At 41.8% G+C, this 26,652-nt stretch overlaps 1 protein-coding gene across 1 annotated transcript; it reads left to right on the forward strand.

The window, feature by feature from the left end:
- Positions 1-21: 21 nt before the first annotated feature.
- On the forward strand, positions 22-26,652 carry LOC135898044 (nudC domain-containing protein 1). Its single transcript, XM_065426779.2, has 10 exons — positions 22-306; positions 402-556; positions 2,650-2,820; positions 4,574-4,775; positions 9,462-9,656; positions 11,387-11,597; positions 16,671-16,815; positions 21,570-21,686; positions 22,061-22,273; positions 26,337-26,652. The coding sequence occupies exons 1-10, from the start codon at positions 168-170 to the stop codon at positions 26,589-26,591; spliced, it is 1,803 nt and encodes a 600-aa protein (XP_065282851.1). The 5' UTR covers positions 22-167; the 3' UTR covers positions 26,592-26,652.

Genomic DNA, 26,652 nt, shown 5'->3' on the forward strand with positions numbered 1-26,652 from the left:
AAAGTGGCGTTATTCAAAATGCTTGTGTCGTTAATAAGACCTCTATCCTTTAATATTTCAAACAACGCTATAGCGTCATAGCGCTTACGTTATCTGTCTACACTGGACAAATACATGTGGCATGTGGCATCTCATCGCTCCCACCTCCTTACATTTCTCTTGCCGTTATGCCATCGCCTGTAAACATGGCGGCGAGCGCAGCTAGACTCGATCTTGTTCCAAATCGAAACCTCCTTGATGCGAAATTTGAGAGCTATCGGCTGACACTCGAGCCACTGCCTATCATAAGACAAGCATTTCAAGGAGGTAAGATGGCATGACCGGAGTTCTTGCCAAAGTTGTTTTCAGTGTCCCGTGTCTCCACACGAGTTGTGTGTGCTTACTCTGCTCTCTCCGAACAGGCGTTCAGAAAGTTCACCTGGAAGATGATCAGTACGGCTACCTTCATGTTCAGATGGCTGGGTTCATCAACGCGCTTGTCCAAGATCCATGGGATGCCAACACTCTGTTTTTTATGTCCGAAGCGCACCACGTCATGTGGGCACACTTCTCCCAAGTTAGTGCACCTGGCTCGTATCCTCCGAAATATGACCTGCTAAACTGTCTTGTTCCGTTAGTTATTCTCCTGCGTATGCATGTGAACAGAACCGGAAACATGGTACAGCACCGTATAACTCTGCAACTTTTGCGGCTGCCTTGCAAGTGAGGCAAAGACCGCATCTCTGTTACATACAGTCATGTTTCTTGCAAATGTATGTTTTCCTGCAAGTATGCTTGCTTGCTTGTATTCTTACTGTATTTTCGCAATCGTCTTGTTTGTTAGGTATAGCTTTTAATGCAAACAACCTGTGCATGTGCCGTTTGTTATATGTGTCAATATATTTGCTTTGTTTGAATGCGCTCTACATATTGTCATATAATCGTAAAGAACAGAATATACGTTTCAGTCGATTGTTCCCTCAACTAGAACTTGCCGTTACGAAATGGGAAGTCCTACTTAAGGGCCACGTATTCGTAAAAATTATACGTATTTTTCACGTTCTGATGAAAAAGGGAATTAACATACAATATCGTGTTATAATTATTTTGTTATCCACGTTTACAGTGTCGTCAAGATACAAAAACTCACTGTATCCCTGCATCTATAAATTAGTTATTTTTATTCTTTCGAAACTTGCCCAAGACTACCTTAGTTTTGTGTGCTAGAACAAAACCCATCACATTAGCAAATAAAAGTCATCCTGATATTATATGTTTAATTTTACCGCTAACAGTTATAGATGGTTGAAAAACAATATTGGCCCTCATGCTGGCTTCTGATACACATCTGGATCAACATTCATCATTTTATTGACAATTGTAAATGGCACCGTCAGGATTCTCCATCATGGGTTGTCAGATATCTTAAACTTCATGGCTTTGTCTATTCTGGGAATGGTAGGTTTTCTAGCAGACTGTTCTCAGTGGACAGTCTGCTAGGTCATTTAATGTGACGTGTGTGTGACACCCGCCGTGGTTGCTCAGTGGCTATGGTGCTGGGCTGCTGAGCACAAGGTCATGGGATGGAATCCCGGCCACGGCGGCCGCATATTGAGGGGGGCAAAATGTAAAAACACCCGTGTACTTAGATTTAGGTGCACATTAAAGAACCCTAGGCGGCCAAATTTCCGGAGTCCTCCACTAAGATGTGCCTCATAATCAGAAAGTGGTTTTGGCACGTAAAACCCCATAATTTTTTTTTTAAACCTATGTGTGAACCAGCTCTAGGACTGAAGATTGTTTTACCATGAAACCAATTAAACAATGGTGTGTTTTCATTGACAAATCACAGAATATCTGCCAATTGGCACCATGTTTAATGCGTTGTGAATTCTTGCATGTAGGGACCATATTCTGTGTACATCACTTTTAAATATATCCCTTTCAGCAAAGGGTAAATGGCTAATCCAGCAGGCACAATGCCCATTGATAGTAGCCTCTGGTGCTACTCCAATAAGGAGTTGCACCAAAGCTACTTAATCCAAAAGTGAAAGTATTATAGTGCATGGGGGACAACAGCAGATGCAAAATCCAGTCGATGAAGACCTTGGGGGCCAGTGCAATAGGGTACTGGCTCAAAAGAGATCCTTGTATATTGGTAGGGCCGGGAGTGTGTTGGAAGTAATGAAGAAGGTGTTCTGAGCACGAGCAGCAACCAGAGGCACTGGCTCGCTCAGTTGCTGCCAGATGAATCGGACATCTGGGTCTGATGCCTCTCCTTCCGCTACATTTCCTTTCATTTAAAGGTCTCTGGTTCATTCTTGCGTTTCGGTGCCAAATAAAATGTAGCGAAAGGATGGGGATCAGACCCAGACATCTGACTGATTTTCCATCTGGCAGCAACCGAGCAAGCCGGCGCCCATGGCCGCTGCTCGTGCTTGGCACACCTCCTTTATTTCCAAAGAAGTATCCCTGAAAGTGATCAGCTGAGAATATATCACTCCAGATGTGACCTTCAAAGATAAAGTGAATTGTGTACTTCTTATATGAGAAGAAATGTAGGCCCTGTCGTTAATGTTTAGTGATTGATTGTAAGAACAACACTGTTATATCGCTGGCCATCTGCAAGTTTGGTAGGTTGGGTGACTGTGCCTTGATTCGTTTTTTTAGGAGAGTCACCTTCTAGAACCAAAAGTTGTTTGGAAGATTCCCGAGCCAAGTGGTACTTGTCGAGCTTGTACCTTGGACTTTCCTCATGCTGAGTGGTGCCTCATTTCTGATGGTCAGGGTACCATGTATGTTCTCAGCTCTCCTAGCCGGCCTCAGGGAGAACCTTGGCAGGTGAGACATTGCTATATTATTATTTTTATTTTTTCTAATAGCATCATGATGCTTTTGCATTGAATGTTTTTATAGATTTTATATGATGCTATACTTGAATCGAGTTTGTGCACTTTCCCCTTGCACTGTGTTTTTGAGACCTGAAGAGACAGTGGTTGTTCTGTAAGTTAGTTCCATGTCTTGAAAGTTAGTTTTATGCGAAATAGAAGAGTTAATCTTTTCTGACTGCATATATGAAATTTCCAGTCTTCCTCTGAAATGTCCCAGTTTACAAAAACTCTGCATTTATGTAAGACTTTGCCAGTATGTAGGAGCTATGCTGCATTTCATACATAGCAGGCAATGTTATGAAGCCTTGAGAGACTTCTCTTACTGCTCACATTTGCAACCAAGAAATAGTGCGTCACATATGAAAAAAAAAGATAATAATATGCATCATGTAATTTGATGTAAGATCAAGTCGCATACATTTATGTTGCAAGATATGATGTATTTATTGCATGGAATGCGTCTGAACCTAGTTACCACCAAATGAGCAGAGTGACACATTTCTGCAACCAGCAGCCACAGCTCTTGCACTTGTGACAGAAACATATTAGATCGCATACTGGAAGCAGAAAAGTGCATAAATAATAGATACTTTCATGTGACCTCACGTCCGCAAGTTGTAATATATGAAGTAGTAGTTATTCCATAGAAAAAGTTGCAGATCACAAGCAATGGCACTGCAAAATGTGCGGAGTGAGACTCCTATGACTGCATTACTCGTGTAGCTTCTGCAGTGCTGCCTTGCTAATGTGAGGCAAATAAGCTTTTTCATTATCAGACATTTCGTGACGTACACTCGTGAAGCTGTACAAACTTTTTTGTTGAACAAGTCGTTTAAAGGTACACGAAAATGTTAAGTCAACGGGGACTATTAAAATACCATTCCAAAAACCTTGCAGTGCTTGTTTTGTTTCATACCAAGAAATGAGTTAGGAGAAAATCTCGTCTGAAGGTTCCACATACCTCTGGCGCAGTTCAAATCGCTCGTGACATTGCATACGCCATCACAGCCTTTATTGCCGTCAGTGAGTAAAACAGCGTCTGACAGTCAGTGCTATGGTTTCTTGCACATAATGCAAAAGCACAGCCAAAATCTGAGCCAAGACAGAGCCGGCAGTATGAAAGAGGTAGGGAAAGCGCACTCCGTATAATAAGCATGATTTTCGACACTCATTGCGATAGACCTTCTTCTATACTACTTGCAGTTTGTGTGAGTTTCATGAGCAGTCAAAACCAGTGCAGCACTACACGATAACAAAACTACTGAAATGTAAAAGTGTTGGCGACACAGAGTCGAGCAAGAACGAAACTTTTTGACTGCCCGCGTGTTTGTCAAGGGTAACGTCAAAAAGTTCCTTTTTCTAAAGAATCGAATAGAAGTAGACTAGTAGCATTTTCTTTCATCTTGCAATCCAGTGATCCATTTATTATACGTGGTTCAGTACTAGTGACATAATTATAATGAGGAGTAGCTACGTCATCAGGCTAGTACTTGAATGTCCTGGTGGAGCCTCAAATTGTGTCCTACATAAACCTCAATTTCTCTATTACTAAAATTCTGTCCTCGATAATATTGACACCTGAGTCATTCTCAAGGAATTATCTATCACTTTATCTTGATGGAACATCTGCCTTTAGTGACCCTTTAAATTACAGTAGTGCCTAACCAGTGATTAGTTAACCCAATTTTCCATGCTTCTGGCAGCTATGTTACACACACCGCTTGGAGTGGAGTCAGCCTGGCACCATACTCTTGACAAGTGCTCACAGCAACTTTCCCAGCAGCCAGCAGATGGAGTGCCTTCTGGCATACGTTAGCCGGCCACAAGACGTTCAGGGTAGCGTCAGCATTCCCGAAAGCACTGTGCACTTTGTATGCGTCCTTGAATGGCTGACATTTACTTGCCGTGAGTACATTTCGCCTTCTTTACTTAAAAAGTGCTTTATTTAATGTTCATTCAACTCTCATAACCTAAATGCTACCTATTGTGACAGTTATCTGCTGCTAACGTTGAAATTGTATGCGCTAGACACCTCAACCTTGGTTCTGTTGTAATGATTGCCCATATTTAAAAAGCACTGCGCTCATGCTACCATTTTGTATAATCTAAATCAGTGTGACCCCACACTCATCCAGATCACAGTTTCTTTTGCTTCAGTAGTCCTTGCTATTGGGCTAAATGGTGCATGTCGAATAATAATGAATTTAGCACTACAATCACGATCATAGAGAGGGGAAGACAGAAAGACAGGACAATCGCAGGAAAGCTCTCGTCCTGTCTTTATGTCCTTCACTCTCTCTGACCACATTTTTGGTGATGTTTGTTTTTTTTAGTCACGAAAAAGACCTGTACTTTGGTCATGGCTTCTGTACAGTGGTCGCTGTACAGAAGCCATGAATGCACTGATATTTGTTTTGCGACTATCCTTGGCAGTTTCCAACTTGCTCACAAGGTCATTGCATATTACGAATTTTTTGCATGCTGAATGGGAGTCATTGTGACAACTGTTGTGGCAGTCAAGAGGGACTAACATAAGATGCAAATATAGTAATTTCCAACATGCCCGAACTTCCTCGTACCATAGGCCTTTGCCAACATCTCAAGGAAGGGCAATAGGCAGTTGAGCTCCTTTTCTCCAGTCCTTGTGTGTTTATCAAAACACGACCTAAGGTGTCCTTGAAATGGCAGATTACCTCGTGTGGAGTGGTTTCTGTAATTTTCTCAGAAAGCTTTGTGTCTTTCAAGAGCGTGCAACGTAGAAAGCTCTCTTATTAGCAAGTGTGTATCTATGAACATCTTCCCTTGTGCAGGCTTAGATGACCAAAGGATCAGATTGACCGTAGAGCTAAAAAAAGTCCAGACCTAATCCTCTGTGAATAGGCTGCTAACAGAATGTGTGATAAAGTCCATGTTTGAGTGATGATCTACCAATGCAGAGGTCATTGTGTGTGGTTCACACACTAAAGGCAGTTTTAGTTTTGGCATGCTTTTCCACCACATCTGCTTTAATCATACAAGACAGAAGTTCAAAGGAAGATAAGAACTTGAAATGATGAGGAGTAGTCGAAAAAGGAACGTCGCTCTAAGCCAGAATTTCAACAAGGTGACTTGTCTGCGTCAAGGTAGCAACTCCTTTCCTTAGCAATGTTTTTATGTATGCATAGCTCACTCTTCCCCATCTTCATACCTGCTGCAGTGGCTTAGCAACTGTGGTGTTGCGCTGCTAAGCATGGAGGTCGTTGGATCAAATTTTGCCTACGGTGGCCATATTTAAACTGGGGCGAAATGCAAAAACGCCCGTGTTTTGTGCATTGGGGGCTCGTTAAAAATCCCCTGGAGGTCAACATTAATCTGGAGTCTCCGACTACGGCGTGCATTATAACCAAATCATGGTTTCGGCATGTAAAACTCCAGAATTCACCCCACTCTCATAGAGGAGAAGGAGAATAGGCCAGAGCGGGGTGTGGCGTAGCTAAGGTTAAAAAAAAGAAGGAAGAAAAAAGAAGGGAAAAAAAGAGTGGGAGGGGAGTGTTATACAAAGCAGAAATCGCATGGGAAGGGACTTAGGGAAGTTTGGAGTTATGAGAGTAAAGGTGAACAATTAGGGTGCTGGTTTTGGTTCTGCCAAGGAGTGGAGAGAACAACAGGAGCCAGGAAAGAATCTATGGATGTAGGTAGGTGCAGCAGATCCAGTGTGTCTGGTTTTCTAAGAAAGCAGGAGCTATTCAACTAATCCCTATGTAATTCATAAGGGGTGGGGAAAGGGGCGTGAGTGGGGAAGAATACCCAGTAGCAACCAGTGTTCGGTCAGAGTCCTTCAATAGCTTCAATAGGAAAGTTATTAGGTGACTCTGGTACGGTTAAGAATACAAATGAAAACTGCATACTCGTAGCATGCATGCCCATACATCTGGAAAAAAAAGAAGAGGTAATTAAGGGCTGCTGGGTATATCTGTGTGATTAGAACACTCAAACCTCATTATAATGAATTTTAAGAGGGAGGCGAGATTACTTCATTGTAACTGTTACTTCATTATATTCATTATTGCCATTTATTGCAATATATGCCCATTAAGGTGCACAATTGTAAACATGGAAGTGAGAAGATGGCTTTGGAGCGCACCGAACCACTACACAACCGCACATACAATGAAATTTGAATAGAACAACAAAAGAATCTTCGGCTTGTGCAACACACTACTTATCACCTGATATGGCAGACTTTGAAGCGACAGTCGGGGAGGTCTCGGATGCCACGCCCAGCTGCACCTGCCTGCATGGCATGCCGCGCAGTAAAATTGAATGCACTAATCTTTCACTCTGCCACACATCTTTCACACTACTGCGCTTATCGTGCAGCCAGGTACGCGCAAGAGAGAGAGTTCAGTGGAGAAGTGCGATCGTGAGCTGCTGCTTGTGTGCAGCTATGTGCAGCTGTGAGAAAAACCACTGTTGGTCGATGGCTTATTCGATGCAGGAGTTTTTTACTCCTACAACAAACAAGTGCCAAACCCCACGGAAAGCGATGTACTCAGCGCACTACGGTTGGGTATTGTTTTGGTTCGAAGACAAATATGCTAGTTTGTTATACGCTAGTTTGTTAGTACAATTTTACAAACTAAAACGAGGTTTTATATACATGCATCTCTATGGAGATTCCAAAGGGAATTTCATTTCCTTCATTATATTCCGTTTCGTTATAACGAAGTTCAAGTGTATAGCGAATGGGTTAAAGAGCTCCATTTGAAATATTTATACCTGTTGGTTGGAGTGTATGAAACTTGTGAATGAGATATGACTGTCTATATTTCTCTATCTCTATCACTGGGAAACAGAAAGTTTGACTGTAGGATATATATCCTACAGTCAAACTTTTGTTCTCTCAGAGATGTTACCTCCACTCCCTGGTATAATGCAAAACCAGTGCACCCATTGATAGCTTTTACTCTCATAACTCCAAACTTCCCTTTGTTCTTCTCCCTGTAATTTCAGGTTTGTGTACTGCCCTCTCTCTCTCTCTCTCTCTCTCTCTCTCTCTCTCTCCCTCCTCTATGTAAGTGGGGCAGAGTGAGCTACGCGTACTTAAAAACACTGCTAAGAAAAACTGCTGGTGCCTTGACAAAGACAAGTCTCCTTGTCAAAACATTGGCAACATTCCTTCCTAGACTACCCCTCATCATTTTAATTTATTCATGCACTGCTCATCCTGTGATGGTGCACATCTAAGAATTAGGGATGGGTGAATATTAGAAATTTCTCTTGTGTTTTGCTTTGTATTTGATTAGAGAATTCACTATTCAAAATTGTTTAATAGTATTCATTTTGGTTCAAATATTAGAGATAACAAGATGGAGTTCTGTAAAAGTACTGAAAGTTTGATGAGTTGGTAGCTATTCATTATGAAACTGCAGCGTGCACAACAACAAAGACACAAGGCAAAGGTAACACACAGGCACTGTGTGTTACCTTTGCCTCGTGTCTCGTTTGTTGTGCACGCTGCAGTTTCATAATGAACATGGAGTTTACAAGGAGAAGGCTTGATGTCTGTGAATGGTGACTGTTCCGAACAATTCTGCTAGTGAAGAACCATGGTTGTTGCACAGAGGCACCAGTTCTTGAAGGAACACATGGAACAGATAACTTCTGCTCAATAATTTTAGTCATGTAATAAGGATGCCTAGTATTCGTTGTCTTGATTTAGGCAAAAGAATTTATTGTTTAGCCACTCTCACCATGTTAGCATTCCTATAAAACATTGTGCAATACTGTAGCATTACACTTGGCGCATTCAATGAACACAACATTCTACGTGCATCTGGTGGTGGGCTCAGCCTGTTTCTACATTATCATCAGTCTCGTGGTACTCTCGATATGATAACATTTTGTTGGGAGAAAAGGGGGAGATCTGTTTTTTTTTGTTTTGTTTTTTTATTGTTGTTGTTGTTTCTGTTATTTACAAATTCCTCATTTAGTCATACGTCCATTTATTAACTGCATTATACGTATCAAATAGATGTAAATAAGTCTTTTTTTTATTAGTTTTACTCCATAGAGCTTTTATATTTTTGTGTTTAGAAGTAAGGAAATATTCAATATGCATAAACCATTTATCTAGAATATTCATATTTGATTTGGGAATTTCACTGTTTGAATGCCCCTACTAAAGATATGATATCTTGAACGAGTACATTGTAGTAAATTCAGCAAGAACTAACCAAAAAAAAAATATTATACCCTGTATTAGTAGTGGGAGCATTTCTTCATGTATTAACCTGCAATTAGCTGATTTTCTGAATCATGTTGCTATTACTGTACCAGGCCTTGTCTCTAAAACTGTTTTGTACATTTTGCTGACTTGCTGTGCAAAGTACCTAGCCCTGATATTCCTTAATCATTTACTTTTTGTGCAGTACCTTATGTGGTAACAATTATCAGATATTCAATAATGTTAGCTCTCCTACTGAAGCAGTTATGTTTTCTAGCATCCGCATTCGCAAGTTTTACTGGCTGCATCCATGTTAGGTGAGCTGTTTAATGGTGTCTGCAAAATCTTCAAACTGCCACAACAGCAAGTCCTCTCTGTTATTTCAGTATCCAATTGCGAAGGTGGCTCATGGAGTCTCAGGCGGCACCGACGACTTGTGGGTGCTTCTATTCCCTTGTATGTGGCATTTGATACCCATGGAAACTCGTTGTGCATGGCTTCAGAAAAGGACTTCAGTTTTGTCTTTGATTCATGTAAAGCTGAAGTGGGCCATGAGGTGGAAGAGACTAAAGGTGGCAAATGTAAGTAGATTGAGAATATATTAAAAAAAACTAGACTTGGTAAATCATTGCTTAATGTGCTGTTTTATTAACCAGAGCCCACTATTTTGTGTTCTTATGGGAGCACCTGGTATGCAAATCACACTAGTTCAGCATGACAGACCGTCATTGTACATGAGTGTCCTTTATTGTAAGAAACGCACAAGCGTGAAGCCTGTCCCCCTCGGGGACCGCTGCTGGGGCTGGCAACTGGTGGCTGAAAGAGTCTCGTCTGTTACTTGCACCATCTACTAATGGCAAGAACTGCGCACACTTATAACAAACTGAGCAGCTTGATATGCATCCTCAGTTCATGGTCATGGCCAGTATGTCCCAAACAGCTCATACTGAGTGTTCCTGCTCCTTCCTGCAGTATCTAGTGGCAGCAGCAGTGGATAAGCGTTTTCTAGTGGCCAGTTTCCAGTGCCAGCAGTAGCTGCTGCAGGATAAAGGACCCTTGTTTACGTCAATGTTTCATTACACACCAAAGTAACATCTAACAAACATGTTCTTAATCAATGCCAGCTTAATAGCCATACAAGCCAACAAATGGTGTAACGCATATCATCATTTCCAGGGCGCTTTTAGGCAGCATATGTGCCACGTTATTTACATGTGAAAAATTGTTCACATGTAAATAGGTGTATAATTGTTATGTCAAGTGGATGAATTGCAGAGTCTAGGAAAAGTTCCTGCAATCTCCGAAAAATCACTTGTAAAAAAGTCATTTACAAATATTTCGTCTGAAAAATTGTGAAAGAGAAGCTACAAAAGTTCCCCTACAAGGCTCAGATAGCTCATGGACTCACAGAACGTGTGAAAGAGGCCAGGGTCAGAAGATGCAAGGACCTGCTCAAATGCTTTGGCAACACGGCACGCCATTGCAGTATTGTTTTCACTGACAAGGCAGTGTTCACTATAGAGTGATTTTTAAACTACCGAAACGATAGGGTATTGACAGGAAGCCTCAAAGAAGCCAACATCAGTAGAAGTTAATAATGGTGTTGGTGGTAAACATTTCTGATGGAAAAATTCCACTGGTTTTCCTGGATCAGGGAGTGAAAGTGAACAGTGCAAACTATCTGGAAGATGTCCTGAAGACGGAGGTCCTTCCTTGGGCCAAATCACACTTCAGAAACCATCAGTGGACGTATCAGCATTATTGTGCTCCAGCTCGCAAGGCGTAGGGGGTGCAACAGTGGTGCTTGAAGAACTTCCCCGATTCTAATTCCACTTCAGAATGGCCCCAAACAGCCCGGGTTGAATACCTCTTGACTATTCAGTGAGGTCTATGTTTAAAAGCACAGCCTACTTTACTCCTGACTGCAATTTGGCTTTTCTTCATCGGGCATTGGAAAAAGCATGTAGTGAATTAGACAAAGACTGCATCCATGCCACCCTCAATACATTTCTGGAGTGACTGAAAGCTTGCATTCACGTAAAATGTGAACTATTTAAAAGTAGATTTGGATTTATAGATGTAGATTACATAGCACAGTAAGTTAACATAGAAGTGATTTCGTTACAGTGCATCGCAGCCATATTTATGGGTTTTTATTGAAGTGCAAGAACTTTTGCTGCACCCTGTATAGTTGTTTGTCATTTAAAAAATGTACTTTCATGAGGTCATTCTATACTACTGTGTGTAGTCTTTCAAAATTTTCCTCTCTCTGTATTTCTGTCTCAGACACAAATTTGTTTCTGCTTTCTAGCACAAGAGCCACCACTTTACTCCTTTATTCAGACTGCAGAAGAGATCACAGTTGTTTTCCGGCTGCATGAGGCAGCTACCAAAAAAGACATTGAGGTTAGCCTTCAAGTTAAAGGCATTGAAATCCTTATTGAGGGCAAGACAGTTTTGAAAGGAGATTTTCCTCATGCAGTAGTCAAAGATGGAAGCACGTGGATTATACTGGACCAAAAGTAAGTCCTTGCTAATTTTTGTACTTGCTAGTATGTAAGACTACCCTGGTTTAAAGCTATATGATCTTGTAGATCTACATGGAATGCTGTACATATTTTCTGAAAATCTTTATTAATCAAGCAAGAAATCTTATCACCTCAGGTGATAATATTTGACAAGAGGTGACATCACTATCAGGTAGTTGCTTGTCATACAACACATTACGCAGAGTTTTCAAACAAAGTTTTGTCCAGCTTTACATTTTCAAAAAGGGTCTGAACATTCGATGCATATCACAAACATGCTCTTCTATGGTGTGAAAGGCTATGCTTTCCTACATTACTCTAAAACAAGGGTAGTGCTTTCAGAATATAGTGTAAACATTGTGTATATTACACTCTTTACAAGTAAGAAATTGAAGCTGTAAATCGTTATATTTACATTAAAGGGCCTCTCACCAAGCTTGGTCATTGCAAACGAGCCCTATGTTTAGATCATTTGGTGACGATCATAGCTGTGAAATAATACAGCAATATGTACACTGCGAAACGAACTGAAGATTCAAACAAAAGCCCCGATCTTCATTTTACCAAAGCAACCAGTCTCTTAGCTAGAAAAAAATGACATCAGTAGTCCCACCTGCAGTACAGAGAATGCAAGACTCCCACCAGAAATGTGCACTGTAGAGCAAGAAAGGAAAAGAGAAAGAATGCCCCTTCTAAAAAATTCTTGCAGTATGAACTTTCCCTAGATGGTTTTTTACAACTTCTAGTGTATAGCAAAATTTCTGAAGAGGCCTGGTGTAAGGCCTTTTAAATGTAGTGACTTCGTACTGAAAGTATACCAACTAACCTCTCAACTTCCCAAAATGTGATACTTCAGTTTTGTCATTCTGAGGGTTACTTAGTCATTTGTGTTTTTGCTTATACTAGTACATAAATTTTACAAAGCTTATTTCTCTCCTCACACTGGCATTTGCTGAGAGAAATATCAAGCATTTGTATGCCTTCATTCACCTTGTTAAAGGGGCATAGAACCACATTTTATCAAAGTGGAGAAAGACATTTGAAGTGAAGATAGGCTATTTCAGAACCACTTTGCCACAAAAAGTACTTCAATGCGTTCAGCAGAAGCGGATTTATCGGCAATCAAACACGGCCTCAGTCATGCTCCCCTTCCCATAAGCCAAGTCACATAAGCCACATAAGTCACATAAGCCAAGCGCGGCTGTCCTCAGAGAGCCGCAGTGCGCTTGGCCACTGGACTTGTGGCGGCCGCAATGTAGCCGAGCGCAGCGACCAATAGCAGCCGCGTATGGGAGTGTGCTTTATGACGAAATAAAGCACACAGAAAAGAGCAAGGATCATGAGGTTTTTGAAATGAGAGCATTTGAGAGAAAGGTGACTTCGTGCTCTGCTTGCGAGCTCCACGTACCGCGTAGGACAGCAGAACTTGGCTGAGATGTTCACAACAGTGTATGCTACCCGCGGACTATGTTATTTCACCAAGCTTGAGGGGTGGCTCAGGGCCCCTTTAAGACCTTGTTGAGGTGCTACTCAGTGTGCATAACCTGCATACTGAGTAGCACCTTACTTTCATGTTCAGTGAAATGCACTCTTTTTTTCCCTTTTAATGATGTTTCAGATGAATGGAAAATAGCTGCTAATAATGTTCTAATGATGTCTCCTTTAATATTCGTGCATTATGAGAAGCTTTGTGGCATTCATTATTTAAAGGTTGTAACCTAATTTTTCAACTTCATGATTGTATTTAGAGGAAAGGTGAGCACAATAGGTAGGAGCATCAAGATAATCTTGATCTAACACAGTGGTGTAACAGCTGTGCCAGTGGTGCCAAATTTGCACCAAGAGCAGTCCTTTCTGCCATCCTGCCACAAAGTGGCATGGCATTTTAGTGGAAAATTGCACCGAGTTGCACCAAATGAAGCATAAGAACAAATGCTTCCTTCTGTCGATGCTGCCTCAGTAGTAAAACAAACCAAGACCTAAGGCACGCCACTGTCATCATCATCATCATCATTATCCTGGACGTCAACCAGTCAACAGGAGGAAGGGTTATATCCATGGCCATAGCCATGGATATAACCAATGCCGTCCGTTCTAGATTCATTATTTTCATGCTTTTGTTGCATTTCTCTCCTGCAAATGTTCCAGTGTGCTGCAGTTCAATATTCCTCATACCAGCGTGACATAGAACTTATCAAGAAGGATGTAAAATCAAAAAAGGGTCTCAGATAATGTCTGGTCGCATAATGTTTAGTAGAGTTGTTGGCAGTGCCACTTTTTAGATACATTGTAATGTGGGGTGTTCAGTCACTGATATACAGTAGAACCTCGTTCATACGTTCCCATTACATACATTTTCCCGGCGCCAATGTTTGTAATCGAGAACACAAGAAATGACCCAATAGAGTTACGCTCATTTTTTACTGGTTCATACTTTCCCGGAACACACAATTTTTCGGCACCAACGTTCAGTACGTCGCCAAACTGCAATCGTATGATAGGTTTTCTGGCTGCTAGATCCCGTGTAAAGAAGAAAATTAGTGAAATGCACGCAATCGAGAACGGTATATAGCTGCAAGCCGTGGCAGCTTCACTGCAATACGCGCCCGCCCGTCTCACATGAAAATGCCAGCGCGCACTTAGTTTCTCATTTCGGTACCAGCAAATATTCTCCGGGATCATCGCACACGGCATTCACAGCTATCACTGCCAATCCTATTGTGATAAGCATATTCGCCCATCTGCTTCAGAGCACGTGGTACTGTCGGAAGCGTAGCGCATGCTTTTAATATACGGTAACCGAAACGCCACGCCATTCCCTATTGCAGACTGTTATTGCGTACGTTTTCCGGCCACTAGATCCCATATGAACAAGAAAAGGTGTGGGGCGTGCGCAATCGAGAACAGTATGCAGTGAACTCTCACTTGAGTGAACTTCAAGGCACCCAAGGAAATAGTTCACCTAACTGAATGTTCACTAGAATATGGAACAGCATAGGGCACAGCAGGCATCGAGTCAAAAGTGTTAAATGCAATTTATGGAGTTATGTACATCAATATATATGAAGTATATAACAGTTACATTGCTGCTTATCTCATCCTGAAAAAAAATTTTAATTTTCATTTGTACTGGTACTGGTAAGAAGTAACAAAGCTGTGCAGAGATTATGTTTTTGTGCACTTCCTCTGGCACAGCTTGTTGCTGAGACATGAAGTCTCCCAACTTTCAAAGGCATCCTACAGCCTTGGCTAGAATTACAGGATTTAAATCTGCCTCTCTGCCATTGCATTTTTCTCGTCGCACTCTTCTTCTTAGGGACAAACACTGGAAACAATTTCCAGATATGATAATTCAGCGCAGGTAACCCAGCTCACGGTCACACTGCACATAGCCGCCTCTGGAGGGGCGATTTGGGAGTGGCAGGCATTGACTACGCCAGCGCTGCAGAGCGCAAAACTTCGTTTAACTGGAAGATTTTTGCATTGAATGCATAGGAAAACTGCCGGAAATTCTCTAAAAGTTTATTATTCTGAAATATTCATTTAACTGACGTTCGTACTACTGAAAGTTTACTTATAGCCGCCCATCTCACATGAGAACGATGGTGTGCACAGTTTCTTATTTCGGTACCAGCAAAGCTCCACCTGAGCCGTCGCACGCTGCATTCGTAGCTATCGCCGCCAAATTTATTGCAATAAGCATCTTCACCTATTCGTTTTACAGCACATGGTGCGTGTGGCATAGTGCCATTGGTAGCGTACTGCACGCTTTTAGTAGTCGATAATCCAAACGTGCCACCGTTCCCTGCTGCAGGTGGCGCAATGTGGGCGTCATGTTTTGCTTCGGCAGCATCCGCCGTTGGCCACAAGCTCGAATTCGTTTTGGTTTCCCATCGCCCTCTTAAAACACCACTAATTGACATGAAGAGAAAAAAAATTGGTGCTGGGCAGGTCATGTAATGCGTAGCGTAGATAACTGTTGGACCATTAGGGTGACAGAATGGGCACCAAGAGAAGGGATGCGCATTAGAGGACGACAGAAAACTAGGTGGTGCAACGGAATTAGGAAATTTGCGGGTGCTGGTTGGAGTTGGTTGGCGTGAGACAGGGGTAATTGGAGATCGCGGCAAGAGGCCTTCGTCCTGCAGTGGACATAAAATAGGCTGATGATGATGATGATGAATAGGAAAACAACAAAATGCATCAGCGTCTCGTGCCGCACCAATCCGCACGCGCTTTGCATTATGTAGATGTCAACAGTAGTTGAGCCTGTCAAACTCTTTTAGTTACATTGGGTCGTACGTTTTGATGGTTAGTACATTTTTTCTCACATTTTTTTCCTAAACATATAAACGAGCTTCTATTGTAGTTTTCTTTTGCGCCGGGACCTTCCTTGCAATCTGGCTAGACGCAAGAGCAGATTCCGTGGTTGCAATTTAATCAGCTTTCACATGCTTCGTGGCACAGTTATGCAGGAGAGATTGTACACATTAGATGAGACCTGTGGACATCTTCACTGTAACTTCAGTTTGGTCACGCATGTCCTAGGGCATGACATTGTTGAAATTCTCTAGTTTCATGAACTTTTTTTTTCTAGCTCGCTTGAAGCACACCAAATGCGTAATGCCTATTGCAAGTACTGCTGCAATATACACACAGGCAAAGCGATTCTATTAAAGATTAATCAATCTAGTTTCATTATTTCTAACCCAAATGCCTCATTGATATACAAAAAGCAGGCTCCGCTATATTTATTGACTATGTTAGTTAAAATGGAGACCATGCCTGGTATGTAGGTGTGTGTTGGACGCTGTTCCAAAAGTGCTTGTTGCTGCATCAAATCAGATTTTTGTCTGCGCTAGGGCCTGTGCCAAAAGATCAAATGGTTGTTCCACCACTGCTAACATTATTGCCATTGTGTTTAGACAGTCCTATGTGGCACTGATGGTGTGTCAGGTATCCTAATAGCACATTACTGTAAATGATGTGGTGACACGGAAATTTTATGGATGCTCTTAGTTCAACTGGAGAAAGTGAGTTATTTATTTTTCACATTTTCACCTCTAGGCTTGAAATTCATCTTGTGAAAGCCAAGCATGGAGAAGTTTGGCGTGAAGTGGTTGTAGGTGATGCAAGGGGTGAAGAGGTCTTTGATCCTGCTTTTGTGGAAGAAATTCATGCTCGTCTTGCGCACCTTACTTCAGATACAGAGGCAAGTGTTTCATCTCAGAATTAATAGGCATATCCAGGAGGTAAATATTGTTTGCAGATGTCTGTATATTGGTGAACCACGAATGGTGCAATTAAAATACTAATTTCATACTGCATTCGTAGAGCTTGGCATGTAGAAGCTTATCATGCTACCTCTAAATTTTAGTCATTGTTTTGAAGAAATAAAATGAATCCATCTGAAATTCTTTGGAAGTTTATGCAGTATACATGCAGAGGTTACATGTAGGGGTGTGGTAATACAAATCAAATACCGCAAAACTTTTCCCAAAATTTAATGTTTACTAATTTTGAGCAAGAAAATACGGTGTTGCACATCCTCGACAGTCTTCTAGCATTGCCTAGCAAGAATGTAGCAAGTTACCAGTAACATAGCTACATAAAAATCAAGATATACAGTATGGTCTACTCTTATTAACGGGTATGTTAAAATAGTATGCCAGCACTGCCAGCTCAGTTCTAGTTTATTGACGTCTAAAATATCTTTTTTTATCTATAGAATTTCTGTTAAATAGAATCAAGGGCTTAGTTTCCTCTGAAACTAATGAATTAGTGATGTTCTGTTGTACAGAATACTAATGAGGTCCTCAGTTTAATACTGGACCTGTGTCTTGCGACAATCTTTTATCTATCGCATAGAAAGTTTTGCTTTCCAATTTTTCCTCAAAATTCAGAAGGGCTATACCAACTTTACAGCAGGTGGGTTAGGCCAAGCTGCCCGGCAGACAAAAGGACAGTGCATCACGTGACTCTAGTAGCCGGTGCCAACAGGAAAGAGTAGGCACCATATGCACCATTTTGTTGTCAGGTTCGGTGTGATTTGCCACCTCTCAAATATTCTAAAATCTGCACAGGGTCACGCCAAGTTCTCGCGATGCCCCTTGCTCATTTATCCGCCGTCTGCATCAATGCATGCAACCAGGTCGCGACACTTTCGCACCCACCCTGTACTAAAGCTATTGTTGGGACATGTCGCTCGAAGCTACAAAAAAAATGAAGAAGAAGAAAGAAAGAAGAGAGCGAGAGAGAAAGGGTGATATGTGTACGCAAATGTTGGTAATGAAAGACCGCCGTTCCATGTGCCGCAAAAGATGGCAGCTGTGAACAACGTTGTTGTTGTCACGTGCACTCGCTTTCGTTTGCAAGGTGGTTTGTCAGCTTTGCTAGTGTCACACAGCTGCTGCGAAGAATGGATCTCCATCGATTAGGCACTAGACCATAACTTTAGTCAACAGCGCCCAATGCAGAAGCGCTAATAGGGCCTAACGGCCAAGGCAGTGTGGCTGTGACAAAAATTTTTGGGAATGCAGCACAAGGAAGACAGGGACACAGAAAACACGGAACACTAGACAACTCTTCGTCTAGTGTGTTCCGTGTTTTCTTTGTCTCGGTCATCCTCGTCAGCCGCTAGTATGTTTATACGGGTGGCTCGTCATGTGATAGGTCCCGCGGTCACACGTGAGGGTTAGATTGACGGCTGTTGAAGCTGCTACTGCGCGGGTCTCTACACCAAATATATTGAATAGTAGATATTCGATTTGCGGATCGAATTATTCGAACGTTCACTATTCGATTTAATTTCGTGATATTCAATATTCACACACCCCGAGTTACATGTTTGATTCCTAGCCATGAAGGCAGCATTTCCATGGGAACAGAAGAAGAAGGTATTTATGTACTGAGTTTGGGTGCCCCCAACACTAACCTCAGGTCGTCAAAATTGATCAACGTCGTCTCTCATAGTCTCTGTGCTGATTTGGGTTGTTAAATCCAATCAATAATTCTACAGTGTGAGGGCACAGAAAGTTGTGCACTACTATGACGAGTGGCTTACTGATGATGGAAACTAGTATGTGGAAAAGTACGTAAGAATTTCCTTAGTTTTTCATCAGTGGGAAATTAGGTTCTGGATGGGCTTGACACATGTTGTCCTATTCGGTGATGTCAGCCTTGTGGTTATTGGTAGCATGTAATCTTTGTTGTATGGTACTACATATCCAATGAACGAACACTAACAAAAAAGTCTAATGATCTTGCATTTTCGGGCTTGCCGCCATAAAGTCTTCATCAGTGCATTCCCCAGTCCTTTGTATTTTCTAGTAGTGGCATCAATCTCTTGGATGTAGTGTCTCCGACATTCCTAGTCTCTTCGGAGATTAAAATAAACACATGACTGTTGTTATTACATTCTTTTTCTTCTCTAAAGTACAAGAAAATGCACCTGTGCAATATTCCACTCTATAATGATGTATGAGTACATCTTTTTTGTTTTCTCCTTGCTGGTGTGGTATGCATCAGTTCAAGTTTGGTTACCTGCACTATTTCTTTTTTTTTTAATTCATACTGTGTTTCATTTTTACAGGCAGTAATTGAAACTGTGTACTCCTAGATTTCTTCCTGAAAGCAGTTTCTAGAGGACGTGGCCATCATATGGCAAAGTTGCACTAATAAAGCACCGATATCTTAATCACAATCTCAATCACCAGTGGGCTGCAGCTGCTTGTAGCACTATAGATAAATTTTATCATGTTATGCTTCTGCTCCTTCACTACAACTACAGTAATTTCTTATGGCCAGAGTGGTTTTGTCATTGCTACCAAACAGCATTATTAAATTTTTTAGGTTTGCATTAAAAGCTTTTCTTCATTATATATTCTTGACGAGACAGTACAACACATTAAATGTCTTCTACATAGAAGAAAGTGACGGCTACTGTGAACCTATTTTAGAATCCTCCTTAGTCATTTGATAAGATAAATTTAAGCTCCTCTTTAAGCCAGCTTTTCTGGACATCCTTCCCCTTTACCCGCTGCGGTAGTGCAGTGGCCATGGCATTGCACTGCTGAGCTTGAGGTGGCGAGCTTGGTGGCAGTGGCCGCATTTCGATGGAAGCAAAATCAGTTGTGTACGTAGATTTAGTTGCATTTTGAAAACCCCCCAGGTGGTTAAAGTTAATCTGGAGTCCCACACTACAGCATGCCTCATAATCATAATGTTGTTTTGGCACGTAATACCCCAGAATATGTTTTTAAAGGGCCCCTCACCAGGTTTGGCCATTTTGAGCTGACAAGCGCAGAGCATACAATGCACGATAATGATCATGTCTGCAAAGCATTACGTCGCTATGTGCTGCGGAAAGATCTAAAATTTCAAACCGAACGCCGTTTTCTCTTCTCCTCACGGCTGCCGCACTCCAAGCCAGAGAATGACGCACATGTGCTAGTGCGCCTATGTACACGTGTTTTCACTGTGACGTCGCTCGTACTGACACGTGACCTCGAGAATTATTCAAACCAACACCTGTTATTTGTGTAATATGTTGCCAGAATAGATGAATTAAAGCTTAGAGAAATAAGAAAACACACAAACCGAATGTCTGTTTGTTTTTGTTTTACTTCGCACCTCAGCATGAGAGATGAACTGCCATTTCGTATGCTTGTTCTCACGTCATGCAGTCACGCACGCAGACAATGAAGCTATGTCATTTTCTACCGTGTTTCAGCGTGGCATCATGCTCTGTGATCCGCTTGTGTCTGCCTCAGTATTTGTGTAGCACTGACTTATACCACTAGTGCCCTCGTGCATAGCACGCAAAATTGTGCGCTGACAATCGCAACAGTTCGCACACGACGCCATCAGTGGAAGTGCACCACGCTGCAAAAAAAAGCAAGGAGAAAAAACAAATGAAGGCAGGGCCCGTGACGTGTGCATCACACAATCCTTGAGGTGCGGTATGGGAAAATGCAAGGAAGGAATTTCGCTTGCGGAGGCTAGACAGGGCAAGTGGAGAGAGTGTCTCGCTTGGCAGTGGAGCTTGCCTCCTGAAATCATGAGTTTGCAGCACTGAAATATTTCTATCTCAGCTATTAATTAGCCAATTTAAAAGAAATTTCCACCAGAACGCTCCCTAGAGGACATGTAACAAGTTCCAGCATATAACCAAAATTTGCCATGGGGCCTGGTGAGGGGCCCTTTAATCACTTGCCTTTGTTGTGGTTACTCTGAGAAGTATCCATTTGACAACAACTTTCAAACAAAATATTTACCTAATCTTTTGCTACCCACACATGCAAAGCACTGATCTAGTGTTACTGTACATTCTACATACTACTCTTCATCAATGTCTTCATGATAATTAGGGATAAAAACTACAGGCACCAAGGAACTTGATTTTGTGCTTGTAATGATCATATGAGGCCAAGGAACACATAGGCGAAATGAACTGGGTTTTAATTGGAATGTAGAAATAATACTGAAAAGGGAAAAGAAAGTGGAAGAAAAGAGAACTTACTTCACGCCGGAACTGAACTCACAACCGCTGCATGATGTGTGCAATGCTGTACCAGTTGGGCTACAGCAGTGGCTGTTCCCCCCATTCACTTTCTTGGGTGTTCGTGTATGTGTAGATATTAAGCATAGTCCATGGCGTTTGTCACCCGTAGTGCTGGGGCCATGGCCATGGCTGATGCTGACTTAAAATCGCAGGGCTGAAGTGACATCTCTGGTGATCTCTATTATATGAAGGTCTCTTAAAATGTGAATCATGCTTGGCTCTAAATTGTTTTGTTTCACCAAAATTGTACTCATTATTGCCATGATTTCCATTTACACATTTTTAACACAACAGTATTGTATTAGTGGTGCTACCTCTACACAGAAAGTGGAACCTTCTAGAGGAACTCCTAAGACACAGAGAAACTGCCTCTTACACTTGTATTCTCAATATATTTTTTATAGGCTCTGGGATCAGATAAGCGGAGTTTCAACTACCATGAACTGGATGAATGTGATGCCACGACGGAGTACTTTACATTCACAAGACTCTGCGGTGACTCCCACCGAGCGACACATCAGGTGTGTTGTAGCCTCAGCGTTATAAACTCTTATCTTTTCTTTAAATGATATTTTGCAGAATGAATCACTTATGCTGCATTAGAACCACAGCTTTACCTTTCTATGCCGTGAACTTGAGAGACTTCTCACTGTTAGCATATTGTATGTATTCTTCAGTTAAAAACTTCTGTCATAATTATGGTATGCTTTTATATTCATCTATTTTCATTTCACCATTGTTGAATAGCCACCAAAATGCACATACAGTGCTCATTTCCATCCATTCCTTTTTGTGATACCTTACCTTAGGAAGCATTACTGCACATGCTCATTGAAAAATGACAATGTTCTGCCTAATCTTCTTCCTTGTTCTTTTTTTCCCTGGCACAAATCAGATCAATCTCAGTGGACACCAGTGGCTATTCAGTGTACGTTCTTCTGCCGACAATATGCCAGCCCTTTGTCTTCGACACGATGTCGATGGCCTTGTTTGGCAACCCCGCAATGTCATGGCGGATGGTGACACAGACTCGTTTCGTGTGGAGCATGTGGCCACTTTCAACGCCTTTGGCTATGTGCAGGCATCAAAGCAGGACCGCAAGTTCGTGGTATGCAACATTTGCTTTTCATATTTCTCTACAAGATATCATCATTGCGAATGCAAAGCCTGCGGTATTTTTGTTGTTTCCTTCATGGCCAGCTATTACAGTAAAACCTCATTAAACCGTGCCCGCTTAAACAGTAGTTTCGTTTTAAAAGTACTGAAGTCAAATCCCCGACTCAGCAGCCATTGAACATAATGCTTTTCGTATCCGCATAAACCATACCAGCTTATTGCGTACGTATCGGTTAACACATAGTGTTACCACTTTTCGTTGCGAAATTGCGGCGGTGCGGCGGCCTAGCAAAGCAATGTGCCTCAGAGATTGGAACTGCCTCCAAGCACAAATCAACATCAGCATCATTTCGGCGCCATGCCAGAGTCGGAATATTGTGGCCCGTGTTGTGGTGTCGTGCAAGCTTGGACAAAAACTGGGTACTCGGCATAGGAGAAAAATTAGACATCGTTTGTGCTGTCGAACGTGGCACGAAGAAGTCGGTGCTGGCACGCGAGAGGGATCTACTGTTGACTACGGTATGTGGCATTTGGAATACAATGGAGAAGTTGGTCGGCAATGCTGCTGCGACTGTGAAAATATGTCAGCTTAGAGTTTCGACTATTCACCATCATTGCCTCTATTTTGCTGAAGGGTCGCCTAACGATAGTGATGAGGACGACATGGAAAGCGACAGCACAGGCGATTCAGGCCCGACAGTGGCAGATGCTGCATGTTACGTCAACCTCATGCAGGTGTTTGCCGAGAAGAGGGGGCTGATGGAAAAGCTGGCTTGTAGCTTGAGCGAGTTTGAGGCTGCTGTCGTTGCTGCTAGCCCACCGCGGCGTGAAACGAAAATAACATAACGTTTATCGCGCAAAGTGAATAAATTCTGCCTTTTTATCACACTCTCGTAGTTGCATTTTTGACAGATAATTAGGCGATCTCACGCTATTTCGGTTAAGCACTACTACTGTTTAGTGCATACATTTCCGAGCTCCGGCCAACTATGGTTTAATGAGGTTTCGCTATATATATTCGATTTCGTGCCCCAGAACAAAAATCAGTGTCCGTCACAATACCTTTTGCTTGTTTTGTTGCTGAGGTGGACATCTTTCTAATTTTTCTTGACTCTGTCTGATGAACCTGAGAACAACAAATTTCGTCATGTCCTTACAGTCCATTGTTGCCAACCACTGTCGCCTCTGTGACCTGACAACCATCGCATCAGGGTAAAAAACAAACCAGGTGCCTGCTGCAAAGAGCAAGCACAAATGCTCCCTGTTTCATAGGAACTTACCATTTTCACATTTGCGAAGCTGCTGCTTTCCTGCATAGCTTGATCGTCACTATGGCTAATATTGATGCCAACCAATCTTCATAATAATTTTTTTTTTAAGTTGGAAACTAGGAACTAGGTGCATATCTTGTATATTTCAGATTTTTTACTCTCAGTACTTATACTAATACTAGCAAATTATTACTTAGTGTTCCTTCAGGTGCTTATTTGAAGTTTCACAAGAATTCTTAAATATTGCCTGCGAAATTAATACTGTTGTACATCCATTCAAAACACTAATGAAAAGGCTATTATTTTATGTATTGTGATATATGTTGCGACTACTATGCCTTGAAATAACATGTTAAAACGAAAAAGCAATGAAAATTGGCACAATTCTAGCGGTAACAAAAGAGTTAAAGTGTGGAGTACATAGAGCGAACTTTCACAACAGACTGTGCGTGGGAAAATGAGCGGCAGCATTATGCTGAATGATTGCTGGCTTACACTACATTGAGTGAAAAAGAAGTGGATGCCGCTTTGCGATCACTGTGTTGCTGTCAGAGTGAACAGAAAGGGTAAAAGCACTTTGATATCAGTGCAGTGAACAAAGTAGCTGTTTATGGTATTATTTTTGTTTCATAATACCTAAATAACTCTACATTGACTAATAATATTAATGTTGTCCCTGTACATGTTATTGTGATTGTTCACTGCAAGCTGCCAGCCAGCAGGAAAGTGGGTTGGGATACTATCACCCCTACAGTTCAGCTGGTGTTGCCACTTTCAGCAAGTATTTCGAATCAGCGTGATAAAATTTACAAAGTTTTCACTCTAAGTAAAGAAAGAAAAATCACAAGGGATACCACCACACATTCCACATGGCAGACAGATACTGTACCATTGTAATAAAAACAATAACCTTCGCATAGAACTTGCCCAAGTTCAGCTTGTTAAAGTGTCTTTCCATTGTCATTTTAGGCGAATTATGCCCAAAACTAGTCTTTCTGACATACCCTAACTGGAACCTGCCATTGCTGCTAAAAGTGGCTTTCTTTGCAAAACTTTGGAGAATCCCTGTGTAAGCATTGACCTTCAAAGAGAAGTAAGGCATCATAAATCATATGAATGTCAGCTTCGAAACGCAACTGCGTGACTTGTGGGAGAGAGATAAATGAGATGCAAAAGGCAGGCAGGTTAACCGAAAGATAGATATACACTTTGCTACTCTGCACTGGGGAAGGGGTAAGGGGAGACAGAAAGATAAAGAAAAATGCACACACATAGGAAAGAAGGAGATTGAAGAAAACACACACGCATGCACGCACGCACGCAAAGGAACTCAGGAGGGTCAGTCATTCAGACAGACATGATTTGAGATTGCCTGTTGCCTGAGTAGTGTTCCAGCTCTATATGTAACATGCCTCTAATCTGTATCTTTGCACGCTCGAGAAAGTGGAATGCCTGATATCGCTTCACTTGACATTCTAGCTGCTGTAGCACACCACCCATTGCCGCATTTTTTTCATCTTTATTCCACACATTGCATTCAAATATAGTTGCACCGATGCAAGGTGACGCCACACCTGTTCAAGAACACAATGGTAGGCAGCATACAATGTGCATATTTAGATGGTAAACAAATTTGTGTTGAGCAGTACATGTTGCCTTGGGCAAATTGTCCACCATTACAAGCAGACGAACCAGATCCCAAGGGAGCAAATGTACGCACGGATTGGCTCATGTTCATCGCAGCCTGATGAATGCTTATGGCAGCACCGTTCGCCAGAATAAAATATCTGCCCGAGTCAGATCAGATCAGTGGCCAGCATCAACTTTTTTGATTCCGGGCTTCCATTTGCCAATGAATGAAGTTCATCACTTTGACGCTGAAAGCTCTCTACAGGCTTAACATTGTGTGGTGTAACCTTCTGCCATGTCGCCCATCTCAGAGGTTATAGTATAAGCACAGTGGTATCAGTCTCGCCACTAGATCTTATCACCACCTCATCAGTGATGAAATTGCCTTGCACTTTGCTTTTGTCAGAGGCACTGCTTAGTCTTGACATTTAAAGAAGTCTACCTGCTAGCCACTGGGTATGTTGTTGCAAAGATTAAAGGGAAAAGGTAAGTAAATTGGTGTGAAGAGGTGGAAAAGTTGAAGAAAAGTGCAGGTAGCCTTTTGAGCAACATGGCGAACTACCAGCTGCATGTGTAGTGATCCTGCCTTGGTGATCTTTCTTTAAGCTTCCTGAGAAAATTTATTGCAGTGAAAGCAACAGCAGGAACAGAACAGACATGTAGTAAATTACTGTTTATGTGAATTTAAGCTTGTTACCAAAATTGTAATAGGTGGCGCTGCTTGCTTTCAAGTTTAAAGCTCATTTATATAAAGAATCAATTGCTGTGCACTTGTGTCAGATTACACTAGGAATCTACATCTGCTACTTACTGCTGTATTTCAGGAAATGCAGCTGAGCTTCATTAATTCACTCTTCTTTCCTTTATCTTTTCCTCATCTAATGACGCTCAACATAAGCCACTAAACATTATAAATGGGTTGGTGCTGCATAAGATGTATGACCAAATGGCTGGCAGTCACATATTGAGATTTTGCTGAGTGCTTAATTAAGGTGGCATGCAAATTCATTTTTAATGACACAAGATTATGTGCATATTGCTTCAGTATTACAAAGGTGATTTAGTTTGTGTATGCCCCTAATCGGTTATCCATGAGATGACCTTTTATATATCACATCTTGTTCTGTTCCCATTCTTTTTCTGGCTAATTATCAGACAGCGTCTCCTGACTTCAGCTTTGTGGCCCTGTGCAACGCTGTGCGTCACGTGTACCTTTACCGACAGCCTGAAACACTTGGAAGCAGTCAGGAGCTGCGAAATCGCAAGACAGGAAAAGAGGTATCCAGTATAGCTAAGCAACACGTCATCAGCCTGGAGCAGTGTGATAACATTCTGGGCATGGTGGCTAATCGACGCTGCATCTTTATACTGAGCCCAGGGGCCTTGTATGCTGTCAAGGTGCCTTCTTAGTCATTGTCATTCTTTGTCATGCTTCATTGTTCACTGAAAAAATACAATCATATGACATTGA

The sequence above is a fragment of the Dermacentor albipictus genome, chromosome 1 (assembly GCF_038994185.2).
Source record: "Dermacentor albipictus isolate Rhodes 1998 colony chromosome 1, USDA_Dalb.pri_finalv2, whole genome shotgun sequence".
Taxonomy (NCBI): Eukaryota; Metazoa; Arthropoda; class Arachnida; order Ixodida; family Ixodidae; genus Dermacentor; species Dermacentor albipictus.

Excerpts from the sequence above, each read along its gene's own strand:
- LOC135898044 (XM_065426779.2), top strand. The coding sequence starts at position 168 with ATGCCATCGCCTGTAAACATGGCGGCGAGCGCAGCTAGACTCGATCTT. Across the intron at positions 11,598-16,670 it reads TGGATTATACTGGACCAAAA|GCTTGAAATTCATCTTGTGA; the intron begins GTAAGTCCTTGC and ends TTTCACCTCTAG. Across the intron at positions 16,816-21,569 it reads ACCTTACTTCAGATACAGAG|GCTCTGGGATCAGATAAGCG; the intron begins GCAAGTGTTTCA and ends TATTTTTTATAG.